We start from the raw sequence: 12,642 nt of genomic DNA, 5'->3' as shown, positions 1-12,642 counted from the left end.
TGTCTTCATCCTCGACATCGATGCTAAAGGAAACTGGTGAAGGGCAAAAGGCTTGTGGAGTCGGGTGACCTGCTGGAGAAGGTGACTGCCTCAGCGTCGAGAGGGAATGTTCTTGACGTTGAGTGGACGATGTCATGGCCAGTACTGCCTTCAGTGTCGATGCAGATGTCAACACTCGGTGTCAATCCATGGGAAATGGACAGTCCAGGATCACAATGTCAGGGGTTGCAGGACAATACCGAGGCTTCGAAGTCACTGACTGGAGAGCCGTCGAGGAAAAAGTAGCACGGGACATAGTCTCAGTGGAGGACTTTGAACGCTTCTCTAGGTGCTCCTTGTGCAGTGGCTCCCCTTCAGCATCGGGATCCCTTTGAGTGGCTCCCCTTCGGATGTCAGGACTTGTTTTTCTTCCAAAGGGAAGTTTCAGAAGGCGGCTTTGGCACCTTAAACGTCTCAGTGGGAGTTGTCACAGGAGACTGGGTTGATGATTTTGACTGCGCAGTGGCAGTCCTCGACACCAGCTTCGGCACCGTGCTCAACATCCATTTCAATACTATACGCGATGTTGAAGGTACAGGAGATTTTGGTATCGGGGTGCCAGGGCAAAGCACTTCATCATAAAAGGTTGCCCTCAGTCGTAGCAATCTGTTCTTTCTCATTTAGTGGGAGAAAGCTAAACAGATCTTACAGGTTGATGTGTTGGCTCATCTCCCAAACAAAGTAAACACAACTCATGATCATCCTCTGACAGAAGTTTAGCATTGCAGCAAACGCAGTATTTAAAAGTCTTTTTCATATCCATTAAAGGATGGGAAAGAAAGCATTTAAAATACTTAAGCTTTTGTTCGAGGTCCGAGTCCTGTCCAAAGTTGTAACCAAATAAAGCGTCCGTTCGTTTTTGTCAAAATAAAGGGATTTAGAATAGGAAATGTCTGGTCCAGTCCGAGGTCATAACACATTGTAAACTAAACTTTTTACTTTTTTTTCCACAGAAAACTGTTCCGGTCCAAGGAGGTCACTGACCGAGATGCCAACACAATGGCAGTCAGAAAGGAACTGGGGAGAAGGCGTTAGCCTGCCCAGACTAAGGAAACCCACCACATGCAAGGGGTGGGACTAAGCACTTCGAAGAGCTAGTCAATTTTGTCTGAATGGTCCTGCGCAGGCGTATAACCCATTCTTATGGCTACAACAGATCATGATCCAGAACAAATTAATATATTTGAGGTGCTTTGAACATTTATAAATATATAAATATTTTACTGTGACAAGTTGACAGTGACTTGCTCAAAGCTGTCAAACAGGTCAATCACTAAGGATTTCATTACTGAGTCACTTCATCAGCCTAAAAATATGTGAATGTTTACAATTATAATTGTTATAATGTCACACTTCTAAATCTTTTTACCTTTCCCTATTGAGCAAAAATCACTACCTAGAAAAGGACAAGAGACAGACTTGAGCTGCCTTGATCAAAAAGAAAGACAGACTTATTGAGTTACTACCATATTGTGACCTCAGGAATCTGTAGCTTACTTTTCATGAAGTTTCCAAATGCAACACTGACCAACATAAGAAAACCTGGTGAAATAATATGGACTACAAGACAAAGGGAAATGGGGGCACGAGACAATTGTGCTATTAAATGGTTTAAATTTGTATTTCACCTGTTGATACAGAGATTTGGGCTCTGTTCAGCACTTATTTTCTTTTTCTCATCATAATAAAGAACGATACTTAGATTTTATTCATTGTCATATTTCCTTAATTATTCCACTATTTTCTCCCAGTTTAGATTCAGTCATTCGAAACCTTTAGTTCAAGATGTGAGTTAAGATTATTTCAATTCTCACTCATGCTTTAAAAAGCGAGGAAATTGCATGTCAAGGTATCCATCTTAACTTCTGCACCATATAAACTGTAGGTACTTTGTACAGTCTCATATTTTGCTGTTTCAGCAGTGAGGCTCAATGTAGCCCCTCCCCCCTACATCAGGGGGCAGTCTTTGTTCCATGTGCCAACACTGAGTGAGGCTAGATTGTCATGCACATGGGACAGGGCCTTCTCTGTTGTTGCCCCCAGACTGTGTAATGCTCTCCCAGTGAGTGTTGTTGCCCCCAGACTCTGGAATGTTCTCCCAGTGAATGTTTACTCTGTGAAAGCTGTGGCTGCTTTTAAAAAAACAACTCAAGACTTTTTTCCTCCTTGAGGCTGCCAGGTTTCTCAGCTTTCTTGTGTTTCTTTTTAATTGTTTCTTGGTGTTTTATGGTTTTAATGTTTAATTTATTTTAAAGTTTTAAATGTAACTTTTATGGAATTCTATTATATTTTAACTTTTGTAAACCACCTTGAGATGCTTAATATAAGGCAGCATAAACATCAAAAGAATAAATAAATAACCCCACATCTTTAGTAATTAGTAGGTCCCACCACTTTTACTCATAAGCAGATGCACTTGCAAGGTTGAGGTGAATAAGAATGGACAGTCCACTCAAGTAAGATTGAGGGTCTACTCACAAAAGCACACAAGTGAGAAAGGGCATGGGGTCTACATGTGATTAAAGGTCCCATGCTCTGCTATAGTGCATTTGCCGATCCAGGAGTCTTCAACGCGGAGAGGAGCACCCGTTCAGATTACTTGCCCCGAGACTCCGAATGAGGACCCTCCGAGAGAGTGCCTTTCAACAAGTCCCCAACTTGGGACACCTCCATAGCCCAGCAATACTATGGCAAGGACCAAAGTTGAATTAAACAGAAAAAAACAACAATTTGGTATCACAAACGCGACTCCCTTCTCCTCCTTGTGCACAGAGGAAGCAGGAAAGGAAAAAACTAACCTGAAAAATATATGAAGAGCTAAGGAACTCTAACCAAGAGCTGTCTATCGGAGCGAGACAGGACTGGAACTGAGGTTTGAGTGACAGATGTCTAGCTAGATATACAGCGACTGAATTTCAATTGGTCCCGTCTGGGAGCATGCAGAGGCTGACAACCCATCACATTAGGATGGCCTCCCCATACCATAGAAAAAGAACTGTGCCTTGTAGAGATGCATCAGACAGAAAACCATTGGGTGTATCTGTAGGAAGGCTGGATTGGGGACCTCTTGAATTTCTGTCTGGACACTTACTATAAAGGTAGCATTTCTATAAGCATCGTGTCTTGTAGAGAAGGAGAGAGAAATTCAACAGCAACATCTGGGGAAATGTAGTCAGGAGGTCCTGGAAGCCAAATTTAGGCTGATAGGTAGCATTTTGAAGTCCAGGGGCCCCAAGGCAGCATTCTCAGAAATGCTACCTGTTCCACGCACAAGTACAGTGAGACAGACAGAGCTGAGGGGCTTCAATGCGTGGATGAGACACTGGTGCTGGGAGGTGGGGTTTAGATTTGTTAGGCACTGGGATACATTTTGGGGCAAGCAAGGCATGTACAAAAGGGATGGACTGCACCTGAACCAAGATGGAACCAGACTGCTGGCGCTTAAAATCAAAAAGGTTACAGAGCAGCTTTTAAAATGACACCAGGGGAACAGCCAATGGGAGCTGGGCAGTATCCAGTTTGGCAAAAGCCATCCTTTAAAGTGTGCAGGTGCAAAGGATTCAGATAAAAGAGAAGGGGACAGAGCAGATGAGAGCCTGTGCCAGCAGGTCAAAAAGTCAAAAGAATAGCAAACATCAGGTGAGAGATTACGCGTATAGGTGCTTATATGCCAGTGCCAGAAGCCTTCAAGCCAAGATGGGTGAGCTGGAGTGCTTGGTTGCTAACACAGAAATAGATATAGTGGGCATAACAGAAACATGGTGTAACAGTGAGAACCAGTGGGACACTGTTATCCCTGGGTATAAACTCTATAGAAAGGACAGGGAGGGGTGCCTTGGAGGAGGGGTAGCACTGTATGTTAAAGAAGGGATAGAATCTAACAAGCTAGAAAACCTAGGTGGACTGGAGTTCTCCACAGAAACCCTGTGGGTGACAATACAAGGCCTGAAAGGGAACGTGCTACTGGGGACATTCTATCGCCCTCCGGATCAAAACGCCGACAGTGACTGGGAGTTGCAGCAGGAAATCAGGGAAGCATCAAGGAGAGGCAGGGCTGTAATTATGGGTGACTTCAATTACCCACTTGGGGTGTGCACGGAACCGCACAGCTGCAGTCCGGCACCATGGAAGAGGTTCCTTTAAGGGTGGGGAGGATTTACTTACCCCTCCCGCCACTTGTCCCCCTCCAGCGCTTGTATTTATTGTAAGAATTGGGGCGTCAGGATTAGGGATGTGCAAAAAATTTCAGGCACAGATCGATCTGTGCCCGAAATGAGCAATTTCGGGTGATTTGGGGCCGAACCAAATCACCCCCGTTGCCCCCCGATACTTTTCGGGGCTGAGCCGAGTCACCCGAATTTTGGGGCTGAAAAATTCGGGTGATTCAGCTCATGACCGATTTTTTGGGGAATTTTTGAAGTTTTAGTGACTTTGGGGCAGTTTGGGGGCAGAAAGTGGATCTGCCCCAAAAGAGTGGGGTGGGCTGGTAGATAGTGCCTAATGGGTGGAGGCTACCACCCACCCCCAATTTCAGAGTGATTGGGCAGAGGGCTGAATTTTGGTGAATTTCTGAGGTTTTTCTTCATAAGGTGCATTGTGCTAGATTGATCCATTCATCGTATTCTTAGTAAATGAGAGTGTGAAAAAGTGAAAGTGGGGTCATGAGAGTTGTTTAATTGAAAAAATCTCATTTGCTATCATAGAATGAGAATTAACACCTCAGAAAAACTTCTGAGGGGATGGGTGAAATTGGGGACGGGTGGTAGCCTCCACCCATTAGGCACTATCTACCAGCCCACCCCACTCTTTTGGGGCAGATCCACTTTCTGCCCCTAATCTGCCCCAAAGACACCAAAACTCCAAAAATTCTCAAAAAAATCAGCCCTCTGCCCAATACCCCTGAAACTGAGGTGGTAGCCTCCACCCAATAGGCACTACCACCCCACCCCACTCTTTTGGGGCAGATCCACTTTCTGCCCCCAAACTGCCCCAAAGACACAAAAACTTCTAAAATTCTCAAAAAATCAGCCGTTTGCCCAATCCCCCTGAAATTGGGGTGGTAGCTTCCACCCATTGGGCAATACCACCCCACCCCAATATTTTGCCCCTGGGCCCCCTTTTTCCCCCCAAATCGATTCAGATTCGGATTAAATCCAAATCCGAACCCAATCAAGGGTGATTCGGGTGGCCCATATTCGGGCACAAAACAGAACAGGGGTGATTCGGTTCGGGTCCCGAACCGAATCACCGAAAATCCGAATTGCACACGCCTAGTCAGGATACCTCCCTGCCGCCCCTTGCCCCTCCACAACGCAAAAGGCTCTGGCAAGCCTTTTGCGCACGCGCACGTCACGCGCGAGCTTCCCAATGCCGGAGGCCCAGTCTACCCGGCCTCAGGCCCTGCCGGTGGGTAGACCGGGCCTCCGGAGGCCTGGTCTACCCGCCGGGATGAGGCAGAGTAGACCGGGTAGACCGCCGGGATGAGGCAGAGTAGACCAGTCCGGACCCATCCCTATTACCCACACACAGACTGGGTAAATTCACAGTCAGGTCAGGACAAAGAGGTCAAATTTCTAGATATGCTAAATGACTGTGCCCTAGAACAGTTGGTCTTGGAACCAACCAGAGAGAAGGCGACCTTGGACCTAATTCTGAGTGGCACCCAGGACCTGGTGCATGATGTCAGTGTCATCAACCCTTTAGGAGACAGTGACCATAGTGCCATCAAATTCAGCATACATGCGGGGAGGGAATCACCAAGGACATCTAACACAGACACTTTGAATTTCAGAAGAGGAAACTTCTCCAAAATTAGGAGTATGGTGAAAAGAAAGCTGAAAGGCAAAATCAGGAGAGTCACTTCACTCCAGAGTGCATGGAGTTTACTCAAAACCACAATACTAGAAGCCCAGTTAGGTTGTATACTCAAAAGGAGGAAAGGTACCACTAAGTCCAGGAGGATGCCAGCATGGCTAACGGGTACCGTCAAAGAAGGCATAAAAGGGAAGAAGACTTCCTTCCAAAATTGGAAGGCCTGTCCAAATGAAGAGAACAGAAAGGAACACAAACTCTGGCAAAAGAAATGCAAGGTGACAATAAGGAAGACAAAAAGAGAGTTTGAGGAACATTTAACCAAAAGTATCAAGGGGAATAACAAAACTTCTTTAAATACATAAGAAGCAGGAAGCCTGCCAGGGAGGCGGTTGGACCATTAGACGATGAAGGAGTCAAAGGGATTATTGAGGATATGGAGGTTGCAGAAAGCTGAATGAGTTCTTTGCATCTGTCTTCACAGCAGAGGATACCGAGTATATACCTGTTCCTGAACCAGGCTCTTTAGGGATGGAGGCTAGAGAGCTGAGTCAGATAGAAGTGACAAGAGATAATGTTCTAAACTGTCTGGAAAATATGAAAACTAACAAATCACCAGGGCCGGATGGCATACATCCAAGAGTCCTAAAAGAACTCAAATATGAAATTGCCGACCTCCTTGCTAAAATATATAACTTATCCGGGAAATTACTGGCTGGTTAGCCTAACATCCGTTCCAGGCAAATTGATGGAAAACATCCTCAAGGATAAAATTGTTAAGCACCTAGAAGAACAGGCCCTGCTGAGAGTGAGCCAGCATGACTTCCGCAAAGGTAAATATTGACTCACCAAACTTTTGGAGTTCTTTGAGAGTGTCAACAAGTGTGTGGATTAAGGTGATCCAGTTGACTTAAGTACACCTGGACTTCCAAAAAGCTTTTGACAAAGTTTCTCATCAAAGAATCCTGAGGAAACGTAGAGGTCATGGGATAAGGGGACAAGTACATGTGTGGATTGATAACTGGTTTGAAGACAGGAAACAGAGGGTAGGTATAAATGGAGAGTTTTCACAATGGAGGGAAGTATGAAGTGGGGTCCCCCAGGGATCTGTACTGGGACCAGTGCTTTTTAATTTATTCATAAATGATCTAGAAGCAGGGGTAAGCAGCGAGGCGGCCAAATTTGCAGATGATACCAAACTCTTTTGGGTAGTGAAATCCAAAACGGATTGTGAGGAGCTCCAAAAGGATCTCTCCAAACTGGGTGAGCAGGGGACAAAATGGCAAATGCAGTTCAATGTAGGCAAGTGTAAAATGATGCACATTGGGACGAAAACCCCCAACTTCAAGTATACGCTGATAGGATCTGAGCTGTCGGTGATGGACCGGGAGAGGGATCTTGGGGACATGGTGGATAGCTTGTTGAAAGTGTCGACTCAATGTGCGGCAGCTGTGGAAAAGGCCAATTCCATGCTAGGGATAATTAGGAAGGGGATTGAAAATAAAACTACTAATATTATAATGCCCTTATACAAAATTATGGTCCGACTACACCTGGAGTACTGCAATTCTGGTCACCACATCTTAAAAAGGACATTGTAGAACTGGAAAAGGTACAGGAGAGGGCAACCAAGATGATCAGGGGCCTAGAGCACCTTTCGTATGAGGCAAGACTACAACACCTGGGGCTTTTTAGTTTAGAAAAAAGATGACTGCGGGGAGACATGATAGAGGTCTATAAAATCATGCATGGTGTGGAGGAAGTGGACAGAGAGAAATTCTTTTCCCTCTCACACAACACTAGTCACTCCATGAAATTGATTGCCAGGAGGTCTAGGACCAAGATACGGAAGTACTCTTTCACACAACGCGTGATCCACTTGTGGAACTCTCTGCCACAGGATGTGGTGACAGCCAACAACCTGGATGGCTTTAAGAGGAGTTTAGATGACTTCATGGAGGAGAGATCTATCAATGGCTACCAGTCGGAGGGCTGTGGGCCACCTCCAGCCTCAAAGGCAGGATACCTCTGAGTACCAGTTGCAGGGGAGTAATGGCAGGAGTTGAGGGCACGCCCTCGACTCCTGCCTGTGGCTTCCAGTGGCATCTGGATGGCCACTGTGCGAAACAGGATGCTGGGCTAGATGGGCCTTGGGCCTGATCCAGCAGGGCTGTTCTTATCTCTAGCAAGTGATTGGGAAAGCAGCACCTGTTGGCAAAGTATGGGTGCATGGAGCTTCATTTCTAAAACAACATAATATACAAGACTTACAAAGTATTTACAGCTTTTATGGTATGGAATTTAGAAGTTCCATGCTTTTTAGAACACAAGCAAAAATTGAAAGTATCTCAACTCTCATATCTTAAGCTGAAGATTTTTGGATGATTGAATTTCCAGACTTTTTAAAAAAGAATATCTGATTGAGCATTGTGGGAATGGGTAGTATAATAGTAGCTCCTAGCCATGCTGGTTAAGTGGAGCCTCCATATTCATGGACAGTCTCTCTCTCTGATATAGCAAGCTTATTTTCAAATTATTATGTGCCCTTGCGAGGCCCCCTGCCACCTCCTAAGTCACCCCACCCCGCTTCAGGACCCTCAACGGGCAAAATCAGCGATAAGTGCCTTTAGCACTTCCTTTTACCCTCTTATGTGGATTTCAGAGGCTAATAACTCAGTAAATCCTAGATTGCTTTTTCCAAAACAAAGGATTGTACTTCACCATATACTTGAATTAACACACACACACACACACTTACTTACTTACTTACAGGGATATTCAGACAATTATGACCTATGATATCAGATGGCAAAAAAGGTAGTGAACACTTAAATCCCTATCTTTTGGGAGTTTGTAATTAAACCACTGTATCTCAGCCATTTTTCAACATATATGCATCAAATGTAGAGGGGCAGTATCTCTTGTCAGTTGATTCTGCATACAGTCAGGCAGATTTTACAAAGGACTTCAATTTTACGACCAATAGAATTAAATATTCGAGACTTATAATGGTTAAACATTGAAACAACTCTTCATCTTAACTATACTGGCACTATCGCCTGAGTATAATCAAACTTGATTTTAGCCACTTGCCTGGTCATTTATGGAGAACAACAAATCTCATTCCCACTTCTAGCTTTAAAGAGCTAATGGCAACAAGTATCCAAACTGCAAATAATGATGTCTATTTGTGTACCTTCCTCCCTCCCCACCACCATTCCTAGAATATCCTTCCCGTTGCCTTTAAAATACAGACTGAGCTCTTGGAGTTATGCACAGAATCATCTCCCCCATCACCACCACAATGAAAAAAGTAATGGGTAAAACTGTAGTGGACAACTATGCCTTGAAATGTTCATCTGTAAGGCTGCTTAATATATAAATTCAGATACCACAAAATAGTTCACAAAATGATTTTCTGTCCATACCTTGCTTAAAGGTAACCTCAGGTTTGGAGACCTCTCACTTCTACCTGAAGAAAGCAATTCAAGCTTGCACACTAAACTGAGATTGAAGGCATACTAATATTACTTTTCCACTTCTTACCAAAGTAAGTATTCTTACCTTTCCCTGCAATACATCACTGGAATGTTTACTTTTGCCTACATAAAGAGCTTACCGGTGATATGCTTCCCTACGGTACTTCTTCAGAGCATACCCATCCATATTTGCAGGAAGATCTGCTGCATTTTGTAGTCGATCACTCCATGATGTTGTCATCTTTTTTATTTTTGCAGTGGTCATTAAACTCTGGAAGGGAAAATAAAGAGATTGACTTAGTTTGCAATTCATGTTGTACAAGAGTGTTCTACAACAATTTCCTGTTTTGTTTTTTATTTAGTCAGCAATACTTGGGGAAATACTACAAAGAGCCTGATAAAAACAATTTGTATTTTACTGGATTAATAAACAACTAAGACAAAACTAGAGGTGATGCATCTATGTACTATTTCCATAGTGTAGTGGTTAGAGTGTTGGACTAGGACCGGGAAGACCTGAGTTCAAATCCACAATCAACCATGAAACTCACTAGGTGACTCTGGGCCAGTCATGTATCTCTCAGCCTAACCTACTTCACAGGGTTGTTGTGAGAATAAAAAAAACCATGTACACTGTTCTGAGCTCCTCAGAAGAAGGGCAGGATATAAGTGTAAAAAAATAAAAATAAATTAAAAATTAAAAAGTGCTGAAATTTAAGACAGTTGCGGACAGAAGACCAGACCAAAAAAACTTTAGGCAGCCGGGAGCAGTGTTCCCTCTAACAGGGATTCCTGGATGTTGTTGGCTACAACTCCCATAATCCCCAGCCAAAGGCCACTGTAGCTGGGGATGCTGGGAGCTGTAGTCAAGAACATCTGGGAATACCTATTAGAGGAAACAGTGGTTGGGAGGAACCAGCAGATTTGGAGTGACCCACAAATATGTTGGTGTTCAAAAAAAATATGAGGGGAAAATCCCAAGGGTGCAAAAAAAAAGACCCAGACTGCCCTCAAATCAGTCAATGGTACAGAACATTCAGACAGTTAACAGACAAGCAAGTGGGCAGAGCTAATAGAACTCTATGCTGCGGTAGGCAGAGGAAGGGATGTGCAAACGGGTTTGACATCAAACATATTCAACATTGAACCTGTTCGGTTCGACCCCAGCCACGCAGAGGCCAATTGCGCAGGTGTAGTGGCCTCCAAAATGGCTGCCACGCCGGAGGGGGAAGGCCCGAACAGGCAGATGAACGGCCAGCGGGGAGAGGGGGAACCTCTGTGGAACCTCCCTGCCACCTCTAACTCCCCTAAAGGGGGTAAATAAAAATTATTGTTGTTTTTAATTGTTTGTGAACCTCCCTGGACTGAACCAGATGGAGTTCGAAGGGGTGCCGGACTGAAATGGACTCAAACCAAACCAGACTAGCCAGTTCTATACACACCCCTAGGGAGAGGAGATTTTGAAGAAAAAAAGAGCAGGAAATGTATTAACTTGAAGAATACTACCTCAAAACCGTCACAACTCGGGGACGGTGCCTAAAACCCTTGCTTTGTCCACTAGCCATTTCACAGTTTTGTGTTTCTAAGGGGGAAGGGCTTTGAAAAGCAGCTGGGACTGAGTACCACTCTGCCACCCCTTCCCCACAAAAAATCCAGAAAATGGGGGGGAAGTTACATATGAAGAAACACCCAAGTTAGAGCAAGAATTCTTGTCCTTGCTTCCAACTTTTGTTTTTTCACCACACTCAGCCACAGGCTCAAGTAACACTTATATCAATCAATCAAAATCAGTCAATAAGTATTACAGTCTTTTGCAGGGATTAAAGCCTTTGTCTCAGAGCAAGTTCACGTGAGGAGAAGAAATGCTGAATCATCCCTGCCTCGCTAAGCTTCTCCTAAAACTATTCTGAATTATCAGTAGGTTCAAAATGCTGCCGCTGCCACCGCTGCCCCTTTTGTTTCCAGAAACTCTTTGGGCTTGGGGTGGGATAACCCAGGAAAAGTTCTCTTAATTTGGCTCATGGGCAAGTACAAAAACCTTCAGCATGCAAGCCTACACCTGGTGATAAAACCGATAGTTGCTCAACATTTGAGGACGTGTTTGCACCAGAGAAACCCCCCTTCAGCCCCGTCCCTTTTCCTGAGTTAAAAACCAACTCAGCGAGGCTTGTAAAAAGAAAAGAACTTTAAAGAACAGTTTTATTCAATTACTACAGACTGCTTCCGTCTGAGGCTTTTAGGTTTTAAATACACTCAAACCTATTTCGTAGGTTACAAAAATAGGTTGTCTTAGGTACATTTAAATGTGTATTGTCTTTTACAACACCCTGGGGGCGAGGAGGCTAGTGTCTCTTATTTCAATTACATTGCAGGTAAACTGTAATAGAACAGTATCCAAAATATTCAGAGCACACACTCCAAAGAAATATAACTTCTAACGCAAAGTCTGACTAAACAAACTTCTCCCTAAATTAATCTTCCCGAAGCCAAAGCCCTGGCTCCTTGCCTTGAACTCACCAAACTCCTGATGAGAATTCAAGCTTCCTGCCCTCCTCTCTTTAAAGTATCTGCAGGGTTATTCTCCTGTAGCCAACCTCCAAGGCCACATGTCCTCCTGTGCACCTCCAGCCTACCTTCTTCTAACAAAGAACTCCCTTCATCCAGGCAACAGCTCTCTAGGTCCCACCCACCTGGTGTGCTGATTGGCTGAGCCCTAGAGTAAAAGGCTAGAGAGTTTAAAGAGTTATTAGGTCTAGTTAGCATTTACTGTCGGTCAGAGTCTGGCAAATTTTGCACGCAACTCCGCAGAACATAGCGACGTTGTGTTGTGTGGAGGGGTTGCAGTCAGAGAGTCATATGAAGGTGTAGAATTGATCAGGGTGGCCAGGTAATTGTGGGAATCTCTATAGAACAGGAAATAAAGAAGGATATGCTTTACTCCTGAGTAAAGACTATCAGATCGGGCAGTGATTGGCTCTGAGCAGGTGCCCTTCTCGCCTCCTCCTGGTCTTCCCCTGCCCAGCCCCGTGCTGTTTGTTTGCCTCTGTTTGAAGGCTGGGAGGGAAGGGTTCTCCTTGTTCCTTGTCTCCCGGGGGCAGGCTGCCATGCCATCAGGCAAGGTGACTCACTCCAGTACCTCCTCCCTACGTCTTGCATAGCTGCAATAGTGCCTGCAGTAGGACAGCTTGGCCCAAGCATACCAGTTCTGGGGTGTGCAGCTTTGAACGCCCAAGGCATGGACGAGCAACAGAGCTGGAGCCTGGCCACTGCAAAGGGATGAGAGGAAGGACCTTGATGGAGCAGCCACCTCCTC

The 12,642-nt window shown here is 44.7% G+C and overlaps 1 protein-coding gene across 5 annotated transcripts in view; it reads right to left on the bottom strand.

Annotated features, from left to right (window-relative positions):
• NT5C2 (5'-nucleotidase, cytosolic II) overlaps positions 1-12,642 on the bottom strand; it is a 144,951-nt gene that overhangs the window by 110,034 nt on the left and 22,275 nt on the right. For all 5 annotated transcript variants that reach the window (XM_053305517.1, XM_053305518.1, XM_053305521.1 and 2 more), the window contains one exon: positions 9,470-9,600. In XM_053305517.1, the coding sequence (XP_053161492.1) occupies positions 9,470-9,594 (125 nt within the window). In that variant the 5' untranslated portion in view covers positions 9,595-9,600. Of the gene's footprint in view, positions 1-9,469; positions 9,601-12,642 lie in introns of those variants that run through there.

This window comes from Hemicordylus capensis, chromosome 3 (genome assembly GCF_027244095.1).
Source record: "Hemicordylus capensis ecotype Gifberg chromosome 3, rHemCap1.1.pri, whole genome shotgun sequence".
Classification (NCBI taxonomy): domain Eukaryota; kingdom Metazoa; phylum Chordata; class Lepidosauria; order Squamata; family Cordylidae; genus Hemicordylus; species Hemicordylus capensis.
Note: the sequence above shows the minus strand (reverse complement) of the source record. Positions and strands in the feature narration are given on the sequence as shown.